The 26419-nt window shown below is 51.9% G+C and overlaps 1 protein-coding gene and 1 long non-coding RNA gene across 14 annotated transcripts in view; one reads left to right on the forward strand and one right to left on the reverse strand.

The window, feature by feature from the left end:
- TRAF3IP1 (TRAF3 interacting protein 1) overlaps window positions 1-20916 on the reverse strand; it is a 61896-nt gene extending 40980 nt beyond the window's left edge. For 3 of the 13 annotated variants that reach the window (XM_069583694.1, XM_069583674.1, XM_069583684.1), the window contains exons 1-9: window positions 20441-20916; window positions 16547-16615; window positions 16011-16172; window positions 14250-14393; window positions 13772-14158; window positions 11452-11523; window positions 10350-10425; window positions 7717-7818; window positions 1000-1062 (exon numbers count right to left, since the gene is read on the reverse strand). In XM_069583694.1, coding sequence (XP_069439795.1) covers window positions 1000-1062; window positions 7717-7818; window positions 10350-10425; window positions 11452-11523; window positions 13772-14158; window positions 14250-14393; window positions 16011-16172; window positions 16547-16615; window positions 20441-20563 — 1198 coding nt within the window. In that variant the 5' untranslated portion in view covers window positions 20564-20916. Of the gene's footprint in view, window positions 1-987; window positions 1102-4906; window positions 5003-7716; window positions 7819-10349; window positions 10426-11451; window positions 11524-13771; window positions 14159-14249; window positions 14394-16010; window positions 16173-16546; window positions 16616-20440 lie in introns of all 13 variants that reach the window. The other 10 variants (XM_069583783.1, XM_069583760.1, XM_069583772.1 and 7 more) reach the window with 6 other exon arrangements.
- Window positions 20826-25576, forward strand: LOC138437124 (uncharacterized). The gene is made up of 2 exons (XR_011255782.1): window positions 20826-21535; window positions 22849-25576. It is a non-coding gene; the product is annotated as an uncharacterized lncRNA (long non-coding RNA).
- Window positions 25577-26419: the final 843 nt, after the last annotated feature.

Genomic DNA, 26419 nt, shown 5'->3' on the forward strand with positions numbered 1-26419 from the left:
CCGAGGGCTGGGTGCACCGCAGGTCTCCGACAGGCACTTTCTGCTGAACAGGCTGGCAAACACGAGCCCTCACCTGCCCACACCCCTGCAGCCTGGACACCTGTGCCGGGCCTGGCGCTGGGGCACGACATGGGAGCAGCGGGCAGGGCGCCCCTCCACGCCCGGCAGGACCTCCAGGGCCTGAAGAAGCGCACGCTGGTCCAGAAAACGGGGGATGTGTGTGCACGTACGCTGGTTCACTGTGCCGTACAGCAGAAACTAACACACCATTGCAAAGCAACTGTACTCCAATCAAAATCCTTTTTTTTAAAAAAAGCAAATACTGAATGTATAACTTTACTACAATTATTTTTTTTTAAATGCTGATGAAAAACATTCATGCTTGAAAGCAGAACCCTGGTGAGGGGGGCTTGAGACAGAGAACAGTGAATAGTGAAGTCACTCAGTCCTGTCCGACCCCATGGGCTGCAGCCGACCAGGCCCCTCTGTCCATGGGATTTTCCAGGCAATAGTCCTGGAGTGGCTTGCCATTTCCTTCTCCAGAGGATCTTCCCAACCCAGGGATCGAATCCAGGTCTCCCGCATTGTAGACAGGCGCTTTCCCGTCTGAGCCACCAGGGAGAACGTCACAGAGAGGTCAGAGTGGAGACGGCCTCTGAGCTGCTGGGAAGGCCTCTTTGGGCGGGAAACCTGGGGCTGCGGCCCGGCCTCCGGGAGCCCCAGTAGCAACTGAGGCTTGTCCCTGGGTCACCCCGACACTTCTGGGCTCAGGAGGAACTCGGGACTCGGGAAGGTCTGCTGCCCTTGGGCTGGGACTAGGACGCTCTCCTCTAGTTTATCAAACAGGCAAGAACGAGTCACCAGCCATGTTTGGTCCTGAGCGTGGACGACAAGGGGCTGGGCCTCGGTGGGGGTCAGAGGCCTGGGAGCCTGTGGCTGAGGCCATGACCCCGGGACACCCCGTGTGGGGGACGTGCGGGTGACCACCCTCCCTCTTACCTTTCTGCTTCGTGGCCGGCTCTGACTCAGCGCTGCCTCTCCACGGACTGGCTGCACTGTCATCTGAAACACTAGCTGAGTTAGTATTGGCTTCTTTCGCTCCTGACGTCAGATAGTTAAGGCGGGTGATTAACAGGGGGACGTGCAGCGGGGTCACAGGCGGCACCTGACGCCTCTGTGCCTCCCCACCGCCAGTTCCCCAGGGATGACCCAGGGTGGCTTTCTAGAGGATGCACCTGGACCACTCCCCCCAAGCCTGGCTCTGGGGTCAGGAGTGGGGAAGGGGAGCCCAGGAAATGGGCAGGCCCCACCCACTCAGTCGAGGCAGAGGCCGGGGGCCTCCCCCACACCATTTTCCAGGATGGCCTGACACCACCAGTCCCCCCTGGAGGCTGCAGCTTCAGGACGGCAGGAGCAAAGCACTCCCGCCTCCGCACAGCCCTACACACGTCGGAAGCTCCAGCACACCTGCCTACTGTTTACTGACTGACAGATGTTGACCAAAATAGAAAAAAATATCAAGTACCCGAGAAATAAAATATTTCTATTGAAAACGAAAGCAGGGGGGCTGAGGGGACACACTGAATTGTGGCAAGAACCAGGGAGGAAACCTGATCCATTACCCAAGCGCCGCCCCCCATATCTAAGAGGGATCCGGAGACAAGCATGAAGCCGGGAAGATGTCCCTTTCCTGGAGCACAGTCTCATGATCACTCACAGGTGCTCAGAGAAGCAGCTCATGTCAGAATTACGCTGTCATTGTGAACCAGAGAACCTTTGTTCTTGTCGAATAAAAAGTGGCTTCATTTTATGTAGAACTACATAGGATAGACAGCATACAATTTTCTGAGGAAATTTTTTTTGATCTGTTAAGAATGATGTGGACCTAAACAGCCTGATTCAAGTAGTTAATTGTTTATGATATCTCACAGACAGCAACCAAAGAACCGACATGAAGTACTATTACGTTCTAAAACAAACAAATCTAAAAATCAGGGCAAGCTGGGCAGTAGATGACCAATTTTAGAAGAAAACACCCCAATCACTTTAAGTTGTCACATGCTATTCGGAAGCGTCAAATACTTTCTATACTGCGGCAAACGCCACCAACACAGTAAAGTGAATTACAGATGCGTTCTGTCCGTAGCTCGAGGAGACCAAGGACACTTCGCACAATTTCATCTCCTCAAAGTTCTTTCTCTATTTTTCGAGAGGCTGACGATGGTTGTTTTAACATTTCTACAAGTAGTCTTACAGTGAGGTTTAATAAACCCCAAATTCACAGAAATAGAAAGTACATAAAAAAACAGACTACACCTTCACTAATAATACTACAACCAGTCCTTATTCAGAGAGCGGAGGTTAGCCAGCTTGGCAAACAACAGCTTTGGAAAAAAATTAGAAATTAAAATCACTATGAATTGGCACAGAAAAAAACCGTAGCGCATGGGCGCCACCTGCTGATTGAAGTACTGGTAATTACCGAGTCCCGCAGGTGAGGACGAGGGCCAAACGCCGCTCCTGGAGGGTGCTCTCACCCCAGTGAGACCACGTGCGCAAAGCTGGGGCGCCTGGTGGGGCCACCCCAGTTACTCCCCGGAAGCGCCTCAGCCAGCACTGGCCCGCAGCACAGCACAAGCCCGCACTCTGCCAGGGCTCTGTGCAGCGTCTAGCCACACAGGGCTGCTGACCATGTCCCAGTGCAAACGCAAACATCCAGGCTTTACACCGGGGGAGCTGCCTGGCACACGTATCAGCCCCAGCCTCACATCCTGGGGTGCAGAGACGCTGAGTGCATCCTGACGGGACGTAAAGCAAAGGGCACAGCAGCACTACGCAGGGTGAGGGCGAGCAGGCTCTTCAGCCCAAGTCTGATCAGGTCTTTAGATCCAAGGGAAATATGGGAGGTGGGAGGGGGGCGGGGGGCTCTAAGTTAAATGACACCACGAGGAATAAGCAGGCAGACATGCTGCACCCGACCAGCAACCGCAGCACTCTGGAAAGTCAACGATCTGGGACAGAAGTCAGGCGCAGGCGCGGGGATATTCCAGATTCAAAGCGGCTGAAGAGACAAAAAGAACAGGCTCGAGGGAGGAAGGGCCTGTGGGGAGGGGCCCCCAAGCCCAGGTAGCCAGGACCACACCCAGGCACAGCGAGCGCTTGGGACTCGGCGCGTGGCCACCAGGTGGCACCAGGCTCCCCCTCATCTCCACAAAGCACTGGTTGGAGGCCCCAGTCAGGGCTCTGTGCTCCTTCAAGGCGCAGCTCCCATTATTTTCACAGCTGCAGATAAAGGTCTACAAAGATCCATACAGTGCGAAACAACTCTCTGAGCTGACTTTAAACCCATCACGCCCTCTCCGCACAGCGCTGGCTCACCCCGACTGGGGGCTCTGCTAGCTGTGTAAGTGACCAGCCCTGGAGCCGTCGTACACGGCACGCCTGCCGACTCGGCAGCCACTGCAGGGACCCTCCAGGCGGGCCTTCTCACACCCGACACCCACGAGGAGATGCCAGCTCAGCGAGCACACCCCACAGCTCGCTCCAGGCCAGCAGGGACGCAGTCTGGCTCTGGAGGCGAGGTGTGTCCACGTAGGCCGCCCAGCTGCCTGTGAGCGGCAACCTCTCACTCCAGCTTCACCCCCGGCCCACTCCCCTTTCCCACGGCTCAGGGACCCCCGAGGGGCTGAGAAAAGCTCCCACAGAAGTGAAACAAACCATCACAAGATGTGGCTGAATGGCACAACCCGTGCGGTCACTGAGAACGAAGTGTCCATCCGTAAGAAAGTGCTCTGCCCCGATGTAGGTCATTTGTCCCCCACACTGCTCAAGACCCAGATAAACCACACAGGGCTGACCTACTTGGAACAGAAAAACCACGGATCGTCACTGCTGAACCGACAATGGAGCAGAAGGCTTGCACATACATCTCTTAGAAACGCAAAAAAAAAAAATGAGGAAAGGCAGAACGCAAGCACAGAAAGGTGGGCCTGCGCTGTTCTAGCTACAATTACTGAATGTTTACAAACCAGCTAGATCCGAGGCAAGCTCAGCCCAGAAAAACGGTTACCTTTCCCTGAAGTCAAGATTCACACTATTTTCCCCCTTAAATGTCACTCAAGAATTGCCACACTTCTGAAGAACTGAGCTAAACATCACAGAAGACGACACGCAGCTGTCATCTCAGATGATCCCACTGAAATTCCGAATCTGCACATCTAACCTCACTGTACCAGCAGGGCGAGGACATGTGCACACGTCACACTGCCAGCCTCAAATGTAAAGGGTGCGCCATGGGGACACTGCCCCCAGGAGCTCCGAGCACCTTAAAATATTTCCTGCGGCAAGGCCATGCTCTCGCTCAGTCGCGTCCGACTCTGCAACCCCACGAGGCTCCTCTGTCCAAGGGGGTTTCCAGGCAACAAGACTGGAGCCGGCCGCCATTTCTGCCTCCGGAGGATCTCCCCAACCCAGGGATGGAACCCGCATTGCAGGCAGATTCTTTACCGCTGAGCATGGGGGAAGCCCACTTATGGTGGAGCGTTTTCTTAATAGAACACAGCAGAGTCGTCTGGAAAAATGAGAGATAACTATCTATCCACACTACTTCATTAAATCCTAGCAGCCAAGATAAAAGAAAGCACTTTCACTTAGATTCAGAAATGTCACACATAAAAAGGCAAGAAAAGGTTAACGTCAAGCTCAGTTATTCTTTTTCATTATAAAACTTAGCAGATTAAAGCAAACAGAATATCAAGTCATTTTCAGTCTTCAATACATTGTGAAAAGAATCGGATGAACATTAAAGTGGTGGGAATAATAAAAAAGAAAAGAAAACCAAACTGAGATGTAAATATTTCTTATCAAAGCAGTGAGGAATCTAAACTAAAGAATATATCTTTCTCACCTATTTCTGAAGTTGTAGTTTCCTGATCTGGTTCATTATTTAATCCAGGCACTATGGGGTCTAAAATTTTAGCTGAAACAATATTCTCCTTTCTTCCTGACATGAATAGTTAACGACAGATTAAAATATTGCGAAGGCTTTGTATCCGGTTGCTTTGGTTTGTTGGGATTTACAGGGGTTTCTGCCAAGGTCGCCAACTGGCTGTCCCGTCTACTCAACGGCCAGTTCTCCAGTCTCCACGGGACACTGGTAAGACGCCCCCTTCCTGGCTTCAGGATGCCCCTCTCCAAGCCTGCCTCTACCGTGCTGGCCTGTGTCTCCTCCGCCAGAGCCGCCCCTCCGCTCCGACCCTCGAATCCTGGGTGCCCCGCTCCTCGAGATGAGTCACTGCATGAAGGACCTGCGCCACCCTGGGAATTCCCGGCTCCTTTCACATCACGCAGCTTCTCCAGGTCTCTCCCTGAACCCCGGGCCACACGCCCGCCCGCAGCCCCAACACCTCTACCCGGCTGTCTCACGGGGGCCTTGAACGTAATGCCTCCAAAACAGAAATCCTGGCCCAGCCACCCGATCCACCAACCAGCTTCTCCCAAAGCTTTCCCCGTGGCCATAAACGACACCACCCAGGGTCAGGCTCCGGCCCCCAGGACTTACCCTCCGTCCGACTCCTTTCCTCGGGAATAGGTGCCGCCCACTGCATCAGCACGCCCGTCACCCCACCCTGATCTTCTCGGCAGGGACCCTTGAGCTCCGTGGTCACGGCCTGTCACTTGCACACAGCCTCAGGCCCTGGCGGCTCTCCGCCTCACTCCTGCTCCCTGCAGTTTTAATGGGGGCGCTTCTCAAGCCTGGGCTGGTCTCCGTTCTGCTGGACACCCCCAGAGGCTGCGTTCACACTTAAACAGCCCGGCCGGCAGACACAGCCCCCGATGGACCCAGCCTACCACTCAGGAGCCCGGCCTCCGGTCACTTGCCCTCTCTCTGCTCCAGCCTCTCCACCTGGCTCCCAGGCTCACAAACAGGCAAGGCTGTCTCAGCGATGGGCCTCTGGCCAGTCCTGGACACCCACAGCTCATGCGCTCAGTGATCCGAGCTGACTCTGTGCAGACACCCCGGGCCCGGACCCCTACCCCTCTAGGCGTCCTTTCCCTTCAAAAGGCTCTTTGCTAAACTAATAGGAAAGTGTACACCCGGACCTCTCCTTATTATCTAATAGAGGGTATATCCCCTGACCTCTGCTTATTATCTAATAGAGGGTATATCCCCTGACCTCTGCTTATTATCTAATAGAGGGTATATCCCCTGACCTCTGCTTATTATCTAATAGAGGGTATATCCCCTGACCTCTCCTTATTATCTAATAGAGGGTATATCCCCTGACCTCTGCTTATTATCTAATAGAAGGCGTACACCTGGACCTCTCCTTATTATCTAATAGAGGGTATATACCCTGACCTCTCCTTATTATACAATAGAGGGTATACACCCTGACCTCTGCTTGTTATCTGATAGAAGGTATACACCCTGACCTCTCCTTATTATCTGATAGAGGGTGTATACCCTGACCTCTCCTTATTATACAATAGAGGGTATACACCCTGACCTCTGCTTGTTATCTGATAGAAGGTATACACCCTGACCTCTCCTTATTATCTGATAGAGGGTGTATACCCTGACCTCTCCTTATTATCTCACAGAATGTATACACCCTGAACTCTCCTTATTATAAAATAGAGGATATATACCGTGACCTTTCCTTATTATAAAATAGAGGGTATATACCCTCACCTCTCCTTATTATCTAATAGAGGGTATACACTCTGACCTCTCATTATCTAACAGAAGGTATACACCCTGACCTCTTCTTATTATCTCACAGAATGTATATACCCTGACCTCTCCTTATTATAAAATAGAGGGTATATACCCTGACCTCTCCTTATTATCTAACAGAAGGTGTACACCCTGACCTCTCATTATTATCTGATAGGTGTATACCCTGACCTCTCCTTATTATCTAATAGAAAGTGTACACCCTGACCTCTCCTTATCATCTAATACAGGGTATACACCCTGACCTCTCCTATCATCTAACAGAAGGTGTACACCCTGACCTCTCCTTATTATTTGATAGAAGGTGTATACCCTGACCTCTCCTTATTATTTGATAGAAGGTGTATACCCTGACCTCTCCCTATTATTTGATAGAAGGTGTATACCCTGACCTCTCCTTATTATCTAATAGAAAGTGTACACCCTGACCTCTCCTTATTATCTAATACAGGGTATACACCCTGACCTCTCCTTATCATCTAACAGAAGATGTACACCCTGACCTCTCCTTATTATTTGATAGAAGGTGTATACCCTGACCTCTCCTTATTATCTAATAGAAACTGTATACCCTGACCTCTCCTTATTATCTCACAGAAAAGGTATACTCCCTGACCTCTCCTTCTTGCCTGTCTTCTCCCTCTAGAGCAAACTCTGCATGAGGGCAGGGGCCCCACAGACATCTGTAGAACAATGGGAGCCTCCTGTGGACCACGGGCCAGGGCCTGATCTGTGGCAGGGCACCTTCGCTTGGGGGTGGGGCGCCCTGTGGCTCAGACCCCAGGGTCGGCGGCCCCGCTGCCCTGCCCCACCCCGGCCGCCCGAGGGCAGTGCTGCAGCGCCAGGGCCCCCTCCCAGAGCCGAGCAGGCACATCTCCAGGGCAGCAGCTCGGTGGCCAAGCAGAGGATCCGGCAGCTAAAGGTCTCGACTCACCGGCCCGCGCTCTCAGCCTCCCCTGGGGCTCACTCAGTCTTACCGAACTGTTTCACGGCATGCTCCTTCTTAGCTTTACTGGAGGAAGAGTTACGCTCTTTTTCAGGGGAGAGACTATTTTCACTGGTTCTAGAGTCCCTTCTTCCTGACGTGAAATTGCACAATGAAAATATGTATTAATTGGTAATGCTGCATATTATTGAACGAATGAAATTTAAATGCATTCCCTAGCTGACAGCGCTTCACTTTGCCACAATTCACTAGTTAAGAATAAGCAAAAAAAAAAAAAAAAACCTCTCATATTCTTAAGTAGAATGCTTTTTCGATCCTCTAGAGATTCTGGAATGGCTTTCAGATTCTCAGTATGTTCAACAAACATGATACTCCCCCCACCCCCACCCTTCTAGTAAACTCAAGGCTTCTCTTCTCAGCAGGAACACAGAGCACCTGTGTCTCACACACCTCCTGGACGCCGGACACTTGCCCAAACGCTACCCGTTACAAGAGGGGGCAGTGCCAGCTGTGCCAGTTGAGGACCTGGGGTTACTAGGTCCGCGCTTGGCAAGTGGGCAGGGAAGAAAAAAGAGTTCACCTATTTTTCAGTAGCTTAGTAGAGCTTAATGTCATAAAGCCAGCAAATCTCTGATAACCAAATCTCTTAAAGACCATATAAAAGGAACCTTATGGTACAAGCTCACCAGTCAACTCAGATGCAAACAACCTGAGTTATTAGACGAGAAAAGCAGATGACATGACTGCCAGCTTAGAAAATGAAAAGAGCCAGTGCAACAACTCTGTGCTAAGATTTGATCCAGGCTAGATTGAAGACACAGCCACACAAACCAGTAACGCTTCTGTGTATATTCCAACAATGACCACCAAAAAATTAATGAGGCAAAGAAAGATACCATTTCCAGAAACAACTGAGCGATCCCTGACTGGCGGACACACCCAAGCACCGCACACACGTCTCCGGAGAGGGAACCCCCTGTCTAACTTGAAAGCTGCAGGATCCAGGCATCCCAGGAACAAAGCCTAGGCTTCACCCAAATGCAGGCACCTCCTGACAAGTCTGTTTCATGGGAGGTGGGACTCTCTGACCCATGGAACTCAAGTGACTGGAAAATATCTCTGCAATAATAAGCAAATAAAACAGCTTTGCTTTTTTTTTTTTAAAGAAAAATGCCAGGGAACTGACAGTGAAATGGAAGAGAAAAACGGACACAGAAGCAGCAGACCCCAGACTCCAGACCCCAGAAGACCAGCAGGGAGAGTGCAGAGCAGACGAGAAGGCGCTGCCAGCCAGGGCCGGCCCTGGGGCACCCGGAGAGCAACCACGGGGACGCAGGCCTTCATCTCTCAAACCTCTGAGCAGACCACACAAACAGACTGGTGCTGCATAGACATTCCACACCGAGGCAAGTCAGAAGCCAAACATAATCAGAATTAAAAACCTGGAAAGATACAAGAAACAGATACTTATTTAAAAATTGGCAACTACACAGTCCATGGAATTCTCCAGGCCAGAATACTGGAGTGGGTAGCTTATCCCTTCTCCAGGGGATCTTCCTGACCCAGGAATCAAACCAGGCTCTCCAACACTGCAGGCGGATTCTTTACCAACTGAGCTATCAGGGAAGCCAAAAAACATTGGCAGATGTCCCTAATGTTAAAAGAGTGCACGCAAATTGAGACCACTCAGACTCTGAGCGCTTTCTGTCTCTGAAAGTCAGCAAAGGCTCAAAACAAATCCTGGAAGAAAGTATAAGGGAGAGGACTGGGACAGTGCCCACCGCAGATGAAACCTCCAGATGTCCGTACCAGCATCTGTGCCAGGAATCACACCTGGGAACCTGTCCCACAGAGATGGCCTGAGAGACAGAAGAAGTTTCTGGCACAAAAACGTTCACTAACTCATTTATCAATGTCAAAGATCGAAATGCGCCATCTACGCTTAATGTCCCAGTGAAGAATCTCAACCTCTACATCCTGGCTACACTTACTTTAAGGTTTACACAATTTAGGGAGAAGATGACTCTCAGGAACAGCTACTGCTCATTCAAAGTTACTCCATGCTTCCACTGAAGCCTCCAGCACTGCTGGGCACCATCTGTCCCTCCCACCCCCGGACAGACTGACACTCTTTCCCTGGTCTGTCATAACAAGGCACCACCCTCAGGCAAACCCAGGCCAGGCTCATCTGCTTCAGCTCCAGGTTTCAGCATGACCCCCAGGGACAATTTCTGCTCTTGTTTTAAACACTGTTTTAGACAGCCCGTAAAATAAACACCACCAGTCTAAGGGCAGGAGGCTCTCCATGTCCACCTTGTATCAGGAGGAAACTAGCCTGCCCATTCAGAAGCGTCAGAGAGACGGAGACTAACGAACACCTCCAGAAAAATAGCACCGAATCTCATCTTTTAGATCAGAACACAGATCTCCAGCAAAGAGGTGTCCTCTGTCCCCGATGTCGTGAGCTCACTCACGCGTGCAGGTGCACACATGTGCGTGTGGGCGTGAAAGCCACATCTCTGCATCGTTTCTGCACAGTCTCTATTCACGCCTTCCAAAGGCAAACCTGCTTTCTAGCCAAAGACGCTTTTCCCTAGTGGATGCTGTGGTTAACGCCAAGAGTCTAATACTTTCAGATACATTATGTGATAAACTGTGCAGTACCTTCCACTGAATTCTTGGATCGCCGCTTTGACGTCTTTGTTGTCACTGACCTGGATGCTCTGGTGGAAATTTCAGTCTTTAAAAAAAAAAAAGAAAGAAAGAAAAAAAATTAACTGATGCCCCACATAGCAACATCATGCATCATGAGCAGATTTATTATCCAAGCGTAAGGAAAGAGCCAATAGGAAACAGGACAACACCCAGATGCTCCAAGAGGGGAGCTGAAGGCAATCAGGGCAGCAGGGCCTGAGCGTGGGGTCAGAAGGAAGCTGAAACCTCCTTCACCCTCACACAGAATTCCACATTTTTTATACAGCCCTAAGAAGGTCAGCCACCTACTGACCATCCCTTGAGAATCACTGTCTTAGCTGAGTTTATGAGGACTCGACCTCTGTCGATACAAGCTTGAGTACTTCAGTGCTTATGAACAACTCTGAGAGTGCAAACCTACTCAACGTTGTCTAAACAGAGCAATAAACCACAGGAGACACTAAGGCCGACCCTCTGGCCTCTCGTGCAGTTCCCCGCCCAACCCCTCTCTCAAGCCACCACATGGAGCCCTAACCAGCAGCGTCCACTCCACGCCTGTCCATTTACCCTGTGGCTGCCCAGATACACTTTTCAAGCTTCAGTTTGGATGATGAAGTAAGGGGGAGTCTAAACACCCCCAGGAGGGCACGGCCTGGACAGTACCCCATCCAGGGGGAGCACAGTGCAAGGTGCCCCCAGGCCAAGCGCAGCAGGAAGGGCCCCTCCAGCCAGCCCTCCGTCCCCATCTGCCTGGTGACTTAATCCCCCCACACTGACCCAAAGAGCCACCCCACCCGCTCCCACACCATGACCCGGCCCCTCTACACGCCACCCGTCACAACCGTCAAACAAAGGTACAAGGGGTCCCCAGAGTCTGCCCCAGAAACCTGGAGGATGCACACGCCCCATCTACTTCACAGGTAGGAAACCACCGACACTGTTCCTCTTACAACTGAACAAATGTGGGCTCCCACGCCTGAGGCCCCGGGCACTGGGAAGGACCACGGCACAGCACGTTCTGTCTCAGCACAGCTATGAGTTTACATCTCTTAAAGTTATTTTCAAATTTTACCTCTGTTTCGGCTTTGGGGTCTTTAAAAGATCCATCTGATAACTTTTTAGACATCTCTCCTGAGCTTGATGACTGTAAAAAAAAAAATTCAAACTGTAGAATTACTCAAGTCCGCAACATCTAAAAAAGCATCGAGACACTTTCTCTAAGGCTGACAGACAGCAAGACAAACCACTCACACAGAAGCGCCAAGTAGTGCCCCAGCCCCAGCAGTGTTGGGTCAACCAGGACCCCCCCAGCGGCGGCTGGAAGGCCACAGGTATCAGAGGCAAGGCCCGGGTGGGGGGATTGGGGGGGCTGGGCGGGGTGGAAACAACAGGGAGCAGCGTCTCCCCCACGGTCCCTCCGCCAGGCCAAGCTTCCCACAAACGTTCCAGGGACACACAGAGGATCTGGAGCAGAAAGGAGCTCTGACACCCAGGGCAACACCGCCCTGGTCCCAGGTTCCGAGAGGAAACCACTCTCACTTCCCGACGGAGCCAAGGCTTCAGACTATGCGATACGAATGCACTCTCAAGACAAACATGACGTGCGAACTGTAAGAGGTTAAATCAACACCTTAGGAAGCCTCGCGCTTAAGTCAGCTCTCAGACACGTGTCAACATCGGGAGAAGGGACACAGCTGCTGAGACTTTCCTCCATGAAAAGCGATGGGTGCCTGCTCAATATTTCAACAATCCAGTGTCTTCGCGACTTCATTACGAAGTGGCAGACTGCATCTGAAGCAGTTCCTGTGTGGGCCGGGCTCCGTGCCCGGGTCCCCCGCCCACAGCACTCAGCTGCACACAGACACGCAAAGAGGGAGCACCCCGACGTGGCCACTCTGACCTCACACCCCCACCGCCACACGGGGACACACTCGGGGTTTCACAGGCTAAGAACATCTCACCAGCGTCTCTTCTACGTCAAGAGACCGGATCAGACCACCTGGCAGGACACGGGTGAGAGCCGTCTCCTCCTCCCAGAGCTGCCCTCACAAAAGCCTTGGAGCTCAGGCCTCTGGGGGGCTCCCGGGAGAAAGTGCAGCATGCCCCCCAAAACCATGCTCCACAGAGGAGCCCCAGACGGACACAGAGGAGCCGGGCCAGCCGGATCACCACGACAGGTCTGTGCACACCCACTCGGGCCAAGCATGACCAGCTGGGAGCAGGATCGGTCCCATCACCCTGTCTCAGATGCTCACTCAGTGCAGCACAGCCCGGGTGTCCACCCATAGCAGCAGGCACACCACCAGGAACCCCGGGACACAGCGCAGGGGAAACCCTGGGTCTGAAGGCCTGGACAGCGGAGAAGGTGCCCAGACAGAGCACAGCAAAATGCACGAGAATGTCTGAGCGCCACAAAAAGCCAGGTCAGAGGAAAATACTTTCCTTAGACCCCATTTAAACAGAGGCAAAAATGGGGGGGGGGGCGGGCGGAGGGTGTCTCGGTTTTTATGACACATACCGCATGGTGGGCTACCTGACTTCTGGATGCTCCTGGGGGACCCCAAGGTTCCAGGCGGCACGCTAACATTACCAACAGAACCACCAAAAAGACCAGCTTCCAGGCCTGGCGCTGGGCGGGTCCCAGAGGCCCTGCTCACCTCCCAGAGCCACACCCCTGGGATGCCAAGCCATAAAACCAGATGGCCATCACAACAGGACACGGGGGCTCAGCCTGGCCCCTCGCCACCAGCCACCCCCTCGCATGGGCCTTGAACTGGTCCAGACCTCAGCTTCCTCCTTCCAAGTGGCTGGAGAATTTCCAGGGCCTTCCCAGGACACTTTACGGTTACGCCACATCCCCCAAGAACCAGAGTCCACACCCCAGCCCTGACAGGAGGCTTATCCTATCTACAGAGACTGCAAAATAACCTAAACATCTGGGGAAACAGCAACAAAAGTAAACACTGCCTGAAACCAAACGAATTTTCTGGAAAATCCTAAATTTACCTGAGAACTTGAATTGAGCAGGAATTCAGTAAGCTGGGGTCTCACTGTATTGACCTGGCTAATGCCTCAGAGATTTAGAAAGCGGCCCTCACCCTGAATGCAAGCGGCCAGACCCACGGCCCGGGGGGAGCCGCCCCACACAGAGGGCACCCAAGGAACCGCTCTCAAGGTGGCGGGTCCGCCGCTCCCCAGGAAACCCCCCCAACACGCGTGCACGCGGCAGACAGCACCCTGGGGTTCTGCGAGGACTCCGGGCTGGCCGTGATTTTAGGGCGGGTGACATAAATGCAGTCTCCCCGTCACAATGCAGCGAAACGCGGTCTGAATCTTAGCGAGGAGCCCCCGCCCTCTGCGGGCGGGCGGCGGAGCGGCCCCGGGGCGCGCACCTTCTTCTCGGGCCGGTCTCGCTCGGGCTCGGGGTCCCTGCAGAGCTCCCCGTTGCGCAGCCGCCGCCGCTCCCGCTCCCGCTCCCGCTCCTTGCCGCGCTCCTTCTCCTTCCCGCCCTCGCTCCGGCGCTCCGCGTCCTTGTCGCGCTCCCGGGGGCCGCGGTCCCGGTCCCTCTCCCTGTCCGGCCGCGCCCGGTTCTTGGCGCGCTCGCGGTCCCCTTCGCGGTGCTTGTCTCGCTCCGGCTCTTTGTGTCTGTCCCGCTCATTCTCCTTGGCCTTGTCCTTGTCCCTTTCCTTCTCTCGGGGTTTGCTTTCTTCCTTTAAGTCCTCTTTCTGTTTCTGATCTCTGCCTGTACTTCTCTCGTTTGGTTCAGAATTTCCTTTATCCTGGAAAACAAAAAGCCAAGTATCACTTACAAATTATCCACCTGAACCACAAAAGGCCCCGCTATTTTAGACACAGGGAACCTGCATTCACCTCTTTGTCCTTCTGGACCCTGGACTCGTCTTCCTTCACGTTCTTATTATCCAGTTCCTGCGGTCTGGACGTCAGTGAGGGCCGTCCTTTCGTGTCCCCCTTCTCTCCGGCCAACACCCTCTTCACCGCGTCATCACTGGAGAGCTGGTCCCAACGGGAGGAGAGAAAACGCAAGGTTGCAATGAAATCAGTACACTTAATATATAAGCATCAGCAAAGACTGTTCATTAAACGGACTCTTTGTCTCCTAAAGGAAATGAATTTTATCACAGACAACGTACAGCATCGCCTAGACCTGTCCCTTCCAGCATTTCCAGTCCTTAACACCAGAGTCCACTCAAGCTAAGCGAACCCCGCTTCCCTCCACCCAAGCTGCCAAGCGTGGCCGCGTAGGCTAGCTGCCCCGCACCTCTCACAGGGCCACAGAGGCCGGCCTAAGGAATGATCTCACTGGAGCCCCGTCAGATGCTAAAACCCCCTGGGCAGCGTCCCTGACTGCCCCCGGAGTCCCGGACACCTTGGTCAGAAGTCCCCCTTGCCCACACACTTCCTCTTTCCGAAAGCCTGTGCCGAGTGCCCGTCGCACGCCGGGCACTAGACCAAGGGCCAAGGCCACGCTGCACACCAGCAAGACGGCCAAACACAACCACCAAGTCGGTGCAGTGCGCCAGGGGAGCATGAGGGGGACCCCGGGAGGAGCAGCCGACCCCACGGGCTGCAGGGGAGGCAGCTCAGCCCTGAGAAACCCGCGGCGTGAGCGAGGCAGCGGGCAGAGCGGGAGACCTGGGGGCAGGCACCAGGGGCCGCTGAGAGCCGAGGGGCGGGGCTTCGCGAGGGGCCCGGGGCGGGGGCAGAGGATTCAGCAGCAATCACTCGTCAGATCCGCTTCTGGAAAGGGGGCACCGAGCAGGATCTGGGGCAGCTGAGTCCCAAGCCTTGGACCCACCGGGCGGGGGTCTCCTGCGGCCCCAGGAGCCAATCTTACCCCACTCCCCACTCCCTACCTGCCGTGTGGGCTGGAGCCCGCCTCTCCCACCTCAACAGCTCGGAAGGCGAGCCCCAGGCCTCCAGCCCATCACTTCCATCAAGGGCTGTATTCCCCACGCTCCTGGCAAAGGTCCAGCTCTGCTCCGCTGGAGGGGAGAAGGATTCAAGGGAAGACCTCCTCCAACAGCCCCAGAGGGACGGCAGGCCAGAGAGGGCCAGATTCCAGCCAGTGGTGAGGACCCCAGGAAATCCGGCCCCCGCACAAGCGCATCGGGTGTGTCTTGGAAGGCAGCAGAGCTCCGCACACACTCCTCGGGGAGAGGGAGGAGAGGACGGGAAGCGGGAGGGGGACTGGAAAGGCCAGCAGAGAACAGGGACAGATGGAGAGAAATAGCTCCTCCGGCCACTCCGGCCACCCCGGCCACCCGAGCTGGAAACAGTCACGGGCTCTGAAAGGGGGCCCAAGAGGAGGAGCAGCACAGGGCTGCAGAGGCTGGGCGCGCAGCCTTCAGCCATGTGCCTCCGGCAGGGCGCCCGAGGCGCCCCTACTGCACACTGACAGCTCGGGAAACCTGCGCCCGGCACTCGCTCGTCTGTTCACTGCAGAGCTTTAAACCACTCCCAGGTTAACTCCCAGGCTCCAGGAGAGGGGGGATCAGACTGCAGGGACAGGGCTAAACCCCACTCCTCCAATGCTGCCTACTGCCCAGGGTGGCCCGCCTGGTCGCCCTCCCAGGTGTGCACAGCTCCCAGCTCTGGGGCGGGTGGCGCTACCTTGCTGAGACAGCACTTTCCAATTCTCTGCAGCAGCTCGTTGGTCCTCTCCGGCTCGTGCCCTGCCACGATCCTAGCCGGTTTCGCCGACAGTGGCTCTCCGGAGACAATGACTACCACGTCTATGGCCTTCTGCAGGAAGCTAATTTTTGCATCTTTATCCTGAAAGATATTCATTTGACACAGATATTAAAATATTTGAAAAACAGCTTGCACTATCCTCAGGATGTTCAACAGGCTCAGTTTCCTGTTTGGACAAAAAGCTATTTTTAGGTGTGTGTCAGATTTAGAACTCCTGACTGTTAATAACCACTACCACCAAATAAAAGTTCGGTAAAGCTTTTCCTTTTGGGCGATGGGCTGGCACCCACCTCTGGAACACTAGCTGCATTTCTGAAGGCTGACGTAGCGTGCCATGCAGCTGCTGGAGGAAGCTGAGGTGAGGAGGCCGCTGGGCACTCCCAGAGCCACCAGCCTTGTGCTCCAGCCCCAGAGCACAGCTTCTGAAGTCCCCCGGGAGAGCGCCTCCCACCTACCTTGACGTTGTCGGACTTCATCTCGACGTCCGTGTAGAGGCCCTTCATGAAGCCCGTCATCCTGATCACCTTCAAAAAAAAAGGCAAGGCCACGGTCGGCACCCCAGGACAGCCTGGGACTCAGCCGTGCCCACCGCCCCGCGCTGAGAGCACTGGGCTCTGTCCACACCCAGACGTCCTCCATCCGCTGACATGACATGCATTCCAGCGTCTGCGATGGGTGGGGGCCTCGTCCCAGGCAGAGTCCAGCTGATCCTCACAGAAGTCACTGTGGCTGCCAGGACAGGTAAGCACGACAGACCTGCAGGGTGCTAAGTGGGGACAGGATCTCCCCTGATCCAAGTGCAGGAGGGCCCAGGGTGTCTGGGAACACTTCCTGGAACAAAGCCTATCCAAGCTGAGACCAGAGAAGATCTGGGGGAGCACATGCCAGGCCAGAGAAACAGTCCCACAAGGTCCAGGGCCAAGTGGGTCCGTTCAAGAGGCAGATGGCCTTAGACAGGAGGGGCCTGAGGCCAGGGAGCCAGCACAGGCCTGACCCAGGTGGCCTTCAAAGCCATTAGGAAATACAGACTCAGCCTCAGGACGACAAGGAGGCCCCGAGAGGTCCACAAGCAGAAACAGGCATCTTTTGAGGGTTGCTCAGAGCAGTGGAGAGCAAGGATCTGGGGAAGAGAGGGGACTTGCGGGCCTGGGTTTCTCCGCACCACTCCGTCAATCTCAATTGCTTCCTGGGGCCCTGTGGGGGGCCTGGGGGAGGGGGTGGTCTGTTGCCACATCACTTTCTTTTTGGTCCCCTCACCACTCCCTCTCCCCAGTCAACCTGGACCTCCCAGCTACCCCTCAGTCAGGCTTGGTGGTGCTTTCTGCCCCTCCCCACCCCTGGACACACCAGGGCCCTGGGTCCTCTCAGACCATTGGTTCTCCTGTAGCAGGTCACTATAAAGTCAATGCAATGGGTAGCAGTAAGCCTATTTTTAAAAAATAAAACCGATCAGAAAATATCAGCCTGCACTCGTATGTGGTAAGGATGAATATGCCTATAAGTGTGTGTCCTGGCGGATATAAAGAGTACTTATTACCATAAGACATGCTTTAAAAAAAAAAAAGACAGTGCCACACTAATACCAAGTTCCTTCTTTAAGACCAAGCTACAACTAGCTAGCTTACAGTTTCCAAACCGCTCAACAGCTGTGCTGTTATTTCCCCTGATAAGACAGGTAGAACATTAAGAGCTGTTGTTCTGTCATTAAGTTGTACCCGACTCTGCAACCCCACGACTGCAGCACGCCAGGCTTTCCGGTATGAAGCAGAATATTAAGAGCATCTGATATTCCTAGAACTTCTTCATTTTGCTCCTTTTGAGGTTTTTCTAGTGTGTCGACAGTGTGAGCAATCATTTCCAGCAACAAGAGGCATTAATTTCACAGGATCAATGCTTCAAGTTATGAAAGATACGGAGTTAGCTTAGCAGTAACTAAAACTCTAGAATATGGCGATTTGAACACAATACTCAGGGGTAGTAAAGAATTTTGCTCAGAGAATTGCCATGTATTATTTGAAAACGCTTTCCATATGTCAGTTGTTCTAACATCTTTATCAAATAAGTGACAATTAACATACTTATCTTTATACAGGTAGAGAGATTACTTTTGACCTTCAGTTCAGTTCAGTCGCTCAGTCCTGTCCAACTCTTTGCGACCCCATGAACCACAGCATGCCAGGCCTCCCTGTCCATCACCAACTCCCGGAGTTCACTCAAACTCACATCCATCGAGTCGGTGATGCCATCCAGCCATCTCATCCACTGTCATCCCCTTCTCCTCCTGCCCCCAATCCCTCCCAGCAGAGTCTTTTCCAATGAGTCAACTCTTCGCATGAGGTGGCCAAAGTACTGGAGTTTCAGCTCTAGCATCATTCCTTCCAAAGAACACCTAGGACTGATCTCCTTTAGAATGGACTGGTTGGATCTCCTTGCAGTCCAAGGGACTCTAAAGAGTCTTCTCCAACACCACAGTTCAAAAGCATCAATTCTTCGGTGCTCAGCTTTCTTTACAGTCCAACTTTTGACCTTAGATTAGCAAAAAGGCAGACCAGTGCATCCCAATGGGGAACACGGAACTCCTTCCCCACAGTCTGGCTACCTGGCAATGGAGTGGATTCCTGCCTGAACTCTCCTCCCTTGCCGGAGGTGGGGACAGCAGCCACCATGATAAGCCCACACCAGGACCCACAGAAAGATGCAGGCCGCCCCCCCTTCCCCCCCAGCCTCTTTCCTGGCTTTCTGGTTTCAGTGAGAAAACAGGACAAACACAGAAAATCAAAGTGTCTGGCTGGGGCAGCAACAGGTGCAGTCAGCCACGTACCTCCTGGCTAAGTGACTGGATCCCTCCTGGGTCAGAGGACACCACCCGCCCATTTCACAGGAAGAGGTGATGACACTCAAGGCCTGGCTCTCCGTAGAGGCTCCTTACACAGCCCTGTCCCACCAGGCTCTCCACACAGCCTCGTCCCTTCCCCAGACATTGTCCAGGGCGGTCTAGGTGCTGCACTTGCTTAGGAGAACAAGGAGGCCAGTCAAGACAGCCCTGGGGATGTAGGTCAGTTTTGAGAGGTTTAAGCACAGCTTATAAGCACAGAGAGGTCCACATCATAAGCTAAGTCAAGAGAGCAAAGACAAGAAAGGCACAGTTTGTGGAAGAGTAAGATGCCAAACCTGTTGGAAGGATTGAGAAGTGAAGTTTAAGGACCAACATGAGCAAGAATAGGAGGCCGGGACACCTGCAAATTGAACCTGATTCCTGAAGCCCAGAGAGCATGCCTGGGTTCCCAAGGGCAACACCACACTAGGGCGCACCATGGAAATGGGCGCTGACACTGGAGTCACGGAGCCATGACTGACTCCATTCAGCAGTGAGTGTTTGCTGTGCACTTTCTGTGTACTGTGCCCGGGATGTGCCAACAAACAAGTCTCCATCACTCAGGAACCCGCCAGCCAGTGGGCAAGAGGGTGAGACAACTAATATCAAGGCATGCTCCGCCATCGATCAGCAAATACAGCCCTGCTTTTTATAGCTATTATCCTTCCAGGTCCCCCAACAACCACCTTCAATAAGTCCACCCAAAGGCATTGATTAAACATCTAATATGGGCAAGAGCCGACTCACTGGAAAAGGCTCTGATGCTGGGAAAGACTGAAGGTGGGAGGAGAAGGGGACAACAGAGGGTAAGATGGTTGGACGGCATCACCGACTCAATGGACACGAGTTTGAGCAAGCTCCGGCAGGTGGTGAAGGACAGGGAGGCCTGGCGTGCTGCATGGAGTCCATGGGGTTGGGAAGAGTCGGACAGGACTTAGCGACGGAACAACAATGGGGTGATCACAGCAGGAGCAGGTGGTGGGAAACTCGGGTGGGGCACTAACGAGAAAATAATGTCCTTCTCCTGGGATTTGTAAACACTCTCCATCTGCCAGACGCTGCAAGGGAAAAAAAGTCTCAGAAACAGCCCTGCCAGGCTGAGTGGAAGATCTGCTCTAAGAGTGGGGCAGAACGGAAAACATAAGAATGCTCCCCAAGAGCCGGGACACTCCCGGGAAAGGTGGCCCAGGGGTCATCCGTCCCGCCGAGGCCGGGCTCCTCGGGCAGGGGCAGCGCTCCGAGACGCGAGGTCCGATCCCGACGCCAGCTTTGGTCCGAACCCCCCAACCCCCGTCCTCCGACTCCCACCCCAACACTGACCGCCGATCTGCATCCCGGTCTCCGGCCCGCACCCCGACATCCCACATGGGCCCCGACCCCCGGACCTGCACCCTAGCCCGCACCCCGGGCCGCACCCGGTCCGCGCACGGGGACCCGGCCCAGACCGCAGTTCCGATCCCGGCCCGGCGCTCACCTCCGTGATGATGTCGTGCAGGTAGCGGAACGGGGGCTTGTTCAGCAGCTTCTCGGTCAGCGGCGGCCTCCGGATCACCTTGCCCAGAGCCTCCTGCGTCCGCTTCACCACCGCTGCGTTCATGGCCGCGCCCCGCCGGCCACAGAGCCTAAGCCCGGCTCCCGGGCCGCCGCCGGCCCCGCCGCCGCCTCGGCTGCCCGCTCCGGCCTCGACGCGCCGCTCGGGTTCCCATCCCACAGTGCACCGGAGTCCGCCCAGGCGCGTGCGCCGGGCCACGGCCCTCGGTCGCCAGGGGTGGCGCGGCCTTAGCAACGGACGCGCAGCGGGGCCCCGCCCCCTGCCCGGCTGCGCGCGCACGCGACGACGCCGGCGTGGGTGGGGCTGCGTGCCCGCGGAGTGACAGCGCCCAGGCCCCGCCCCTCTAAGCCGCCGCTCGAGGAAGGTGCTTCTCCACTCGCCACTGAGGAGACCGCCGGAGGACTGGCCGGCGGCCACAGCGCTCCCAGGATTCCCGGTGCCTTTTTCTCAGGTTTAAGGCGAACTGGACTGAGTGCCCTCGAAATACGCATGCCCTTTCCTGTTTGCTACTTAATACGGCTTCCTGAGCGAGTATTAATGTCTCTGCTTGCCAACAAAGATCCGTCGACTCAAAGCTATGGTTTTTCCAGTATTCATGTATGGCTGTGAGAGTTGGACTCTAAAGAAAGCTGAGTGCGGAAGAATCGATGCGTGTGAACTGTGGTGTTGGAGAAGACTCTTAAGAGTCCCATGAACTGCAAGGAGATCAAACCAGTCCATTCTGAAGGAAATCAGTCCTGAATATTCATTGGAAGGACTGATTCTGAAGCTGAAACTCCAATATTTTGGCCACCTGATATGAAGAACTGGCCCATTTGAAAAGATCCTGATGCTGGGAAAGATTGAAGGCAGGAGGAGAAGGGGATGACAGGGTGAGATGGTTGGATGGCATCACTGACTCAATGGACATGAGTTTGAGTAAGGTCTGGGAGTTGGTGATGGACAGGGAGGCTTGGCGTGCTGCAGTCCATGGGGTCGCAAAGAGTTGGACACAACTGAGCGACTGTAATGAACTGAGTGAGTAACTCCTTTTTCTGAGTCTCTGTTTCTATAAAGCAGGAGAATCTGTGCCAGCCTACCTAACTCCCAGGGAGGTGATGACCACCAAATGATGTGCCAGGGCTCTGTAACCAGCACAAAGCCACACCCTTGTTCTACTGGGTGTTTATGGTTGTGTCCCATCTGTCTTTCATCCACCACGCACAGGCTCACAGTAGATCCTTTCCACGCTTTGTGGTCTCTTTTTACTTCTTCTCATGGATGCCTTTGGGCTTCCCTGGTGGCTCAGATGGTAAAGAACGCCTGCAATGCGGGAGACCTGGGTTCGATCCCTGGGTTTGGAAGATCCCTCAAAGAGGACATGGCAACCCACTCCAGTATTCTGGCCTGGAGCATCCACATGGACAGGGAAGCCTGGCAGGCTGCAGTCCATGAGGTCGCAAAGAGTCCCACACGACTGAGTGATTAAGCATGATGAATACCTTTATAGTTTTTATTTACACTCATTTTTGCTATTTTCAAAGTGCTCCATGCTTTATGTGTTCTTTGCTTATGATGTGGAGTTTTTAACTTAAATTTTATATCTGATTATTATTGACATTCAATAAAATTCACTCATTTTAAGTGTAGAGCCTGATGCATTTTGGTAATTATATAGTTATGCTACCACTACCACCACCACAATCAAGATATAGAACGTTTCCAGCATCCTAAAACATGTGGAGTTTTTAACTTAAAATTTATATCTGATTATTATTGAAATTCAATAAAATTCACCCATGTTAAGTGTAAAGCCTGATGCATTTTGGTAATTATATACAGTTATGCTACCACCACCCCCACCACCACCACAATCAAGATACAGAACATTTCCAGCACCCTAAAACATTTTCTCCTGCTCATTTGCAGTTCATCCTCCCGCACGAGCCCTAGGCAACTGCAATTGTCATTATAACCATGCCCATCAAAAGATGAATGGATAAAGATGTGGTACATATACCCAACTCTTCCGACTCTTTGCGAACCCATGAATCGCAGCACACCAGGCCTCCCTGTCCATCACCAACTCCTGGAGTTCACTCAAACTCATGTCCATCAAGTCGGTGATGCCATCCAGCCATCTCATCCTCTGTCGTCCCCTTCTCCTCCTGCCCCCAATCCCTCCCAGCATCAGAGACTTTACTCAGCCATAAAAGGGAACATATTTGAGTCTGTTCTAATGAGGTGGATGAACCTAGAACCTATTAAACAGAGTGAAGTAAGTCAGAAAGAGAAAGATAAATATTATATTCTGGAACTAACACCCAGAAAAGATGTTTTTTTCATTATAGGGGACTGGACTGCAAAGTAAGAAGTCAAGAAACACCTAGAGTAACAGGAAAATTTGGCCTTGGAATGCAGAATGAAGCAGGGCAAAGGCTAACAGAGTTTTGTGAAGACAACGCACTGGTCATAGCAAACACCCTCTTCCAACAATACAAGAGAAGACTCTACACATGGACATCACCAGATGGTCAACACCAAAATCAGATTGGTTATATTCTTTGCAGCCAAAGATGGAGAAGCTCTATACAGTCAGCAAAAATGAGACTAGGAGCTGACTGTGGCTCAGATCATGAACTCCTTATTGCCAAATTCAGAATTAAATTGAGGAAAGTAGGGAAAACCACTAGACCATTCAGGTATGACCTAAATCACATCCCTTACAATTATACAGTGGAAGTGAGAAATAAATTTAAGGGACTGGATCTAATAGAGTGCCTGATGAACTATGGAATGAGGTTCGTGACATTGTACTGGAGACAGGGATTAAGACCATCCCCATGGAAAAGAAATGCAAAAAGGCAAAATGGCTGTCTGGGGAGGCCTTACAAATAGCTGTGAAAACAAGAGACATGAAAGGCAAAGGAGAAAAGGAAAGATATACCCATGTGAATGCAGAGTTCCAAAGAATAGCAAGAAGAGATAAGAAAGCCTTCCTCAGTGATCAGTGCAAAGAAATAGAGGAAAACAATAGAATGGGAAAGACCAGAGATCTCTTCAAGAAAATTAGAGATACCAAGGCAATATTTCATGCAAAGATGGGCTCGATAAAGGACAGAAATTTTATGGACCTAACAGAAGCAGAAGATATTAAGAAGAGGTGGCAAGAATACACAGAAGAACTATACAAAAAAGATCTTCACGACCCAGATAATCATGATAGTATGATCACTCACTTAGAGCTAGGCATCCTGGAATGCAAAGTCAAGTGGGCCTTAGGAAGGATCACTACGAACAAAGCTAGTGGAGGTGATAGAATTCCAGTTGAGCTGTTTCAAATCCTAGAAGGTAAGGCTGTGAAAGTGCTGCACTCAATATGTCAGCAAATTTGGAAAACTCAGCAGTGGCCACAGGACTGGAAAAGGTCAGTTTTCATTCCAATCACAAAGAAAGGCAATGCCAAAGAATGCTCAAACTACTGCACAATTGCACTCATCTCACAGGCTAGTAAAGTAATGCTCAAAATTCCTCAAGCCAGGCTTCAACAGTACGTAAATCATGAACTTCCAGATGTTCAAGCTGGTTTAAGAAAAGGCAGAGGAACCAGAGATCAAATTGCCAACATCCATTGGATCATGGAAAAAGCAAGAGAGTTCCAGAAAAACATGTATTTCTGCTTTATTGACTATGCCAAAGCCTTTGACAGTATGGATCACCACAAAGTATGGAAAATACTTCAAGAGATGAGAATACCAGACCACCTGACCCACCTCTTGAGAAATCTGTATGCAGGTCAGGAAGCAACAGTTAGAACTGGACATGGAACAGCAGACTGGTTCTAATAGGAAAAGGAGTACATCAAGACTGTATATTGTGACCCTGCTTATTTAACTTATATACAGAGTACATCATGAGAAACGCTGGGCTGGATGAAGCACAAGTTGGAATCAGGAATGCCGGGACAAATATCAATAACCTCAGATATGCAGATGATACCACCCTTATGGCAGAAAGTGAAGAAAAACTAAAGAGCCTCTGATGAAAGTGAAAAAGGAGAGTGAAAAAGTTGGTTTAAAGCTCAGCATTCAGAAAACGAAGATCATGGCATCTGCTCCCATTACTTCATGGCAAATAGATAGGGAAACAGTGGCAAACTTTATTTTGGGGGGCTCCAAAATCACTGTAGATGGTGACTGCAACCATGATATTAAAAGACCCTTGCTCCTTGGAAGAAAAGCTATGACCACCCTAGACAGCATATTAAAAAGCAGAGACAATACTTTGCCAACAAAGGTCTGTCTAGTCAAGGCTATGATTTTTCCAGTAGTCATGTATGGATGTGAGAGTTGGACCATAAAGAAAGCTGAGCGCCAAAGAATTGATGGTTTTGAACTGTGGTGTTGGAGAAAACTCTTGAAGGTCCCTTGGACTGCAGCCAGTCCATCCTTAAGGAGATCAGTCCTGAATATTCATTGGAAGGACTGGTGTTGAATTGAAACTCCAATGCTTTGGCCACCTGATGAGAAGAAGTGACTCATTTGAAAAGACCCTGATGCTGGAAAAGATTGAAGGCGGGAGAAGGGGACGACCGAGGATGAGATGGTTGGATGGCATCACCAACTCGATGGACATGAGTTTGAGTAAGCTCCGGGAGTTGGTGATGGACAGGGTGGTCTGGCATGCAGTGTGTGTGGTCGCAAAGAGTCGGACATGACTGAACGACTGAACTCAACTGAATGCATATATATGGAATCTAGAAAAATGGTACCCAGGAATTTATTTGCAGGGCAGCAATGGAGGAAACAGACACAGAGAACAGACTTTCGGACATGGGGAGAGGGGAGGAGAGGGTGAGATGTATGGAAAGAATAACATGGAAACTTACATTACTGTATGTAAAGTAGATAGCCAACGGAAATTTGCTGTATGGCTCGGGAAACTCAAACAGCAGCTCTGCATCAACCTAGATGGGTGGGATGGGAAGGGAGATGGGGAGGTTCAAAAGAGAGGGGATATATGTATACCTATGGCTGATTCATGTTGAGGTTTGACAGCAAAAAAAAAAAAAAAAGAAAATTCTGTAAAGCAATTATCCTTCAAGAAAAAATAATTTTTTTAAATTATTTTTAAAATAATTAAAATTTAAATTTAAATAAATTTAATAAATAATTAAAATTTAAAATTATTTTTTAAAAGCCCATGCCTTTTCTAGTGTGCTGAGTCATCTCTGACTCTTTGACTACCTGGACTGTAGCCCTCCCACCACCCCACCACCCACCGGCTCTTCTGTCCGTGGAATTTTCCAGGCAAGAATGCAGCAGGTTGCCATTTCCTGTTCCAGGTGATCTTCCCTACTTATGGATGGAACCCTAGTCTCCTGCATATCCTGCATTGGCAGGCAGATTCTTTACCACTGTGCCATGTGGAAAGCCCTGCTTTTTCTAGAGTTTCATATCCATAGAATCATGCAGTACACAGTCTTTTGTGTTTAATTCTTTCTCTTATAGTGTTTTGAGATTCATTCGTATGTCATTCCTTTTGGCAGCTGAGTAGAATTCCATAGAACAATTTAGTTGTCTGCTCACCAGTTGATGGACATTTGAGTTGCCTGCAGCTTTTTATTTTTGTGAGTAATACTACTAAGACCATTCACATACAAGTCTTCACATAAACATAGTTTTCATTTCTCTTGGATAAACACCTAGGAATAAGACTGCTGGCCTGTATGGGGCGGGAGTGTGCATGTGTGCACGCGCATGCATGTGAGGAATATGCCTAACCTTATAAAATCCCACCATACTGTTTTTAAAGGGGCTGCACCAGTTTTCATTCCCGCCAGCAACAGATGGGCTTCCCAAGTAGCACCAGCGGTCAAGAGTCTGCATGACAGTGCAGGAGACACTAGAGGTGTGGGTTTGA

The sequence above is a fragment of the Ovis canadensis genome, chromosome 1 (genome assembly GCF_042477335.2).
Source record: "Ovis canadensis isolate MfBH-ARS-UI-01 breed Bighorn chromosome 1, ARS-UI_OviCan_v2, whole genome shotgun sequence".
NCBI classification, from domain to species: domain Eukaryota; kingdom Metazoa; phylum Chordata; class Mammalia; order Artiodactyla; family Bovidae; genus Ovis; species Ovis canadensis.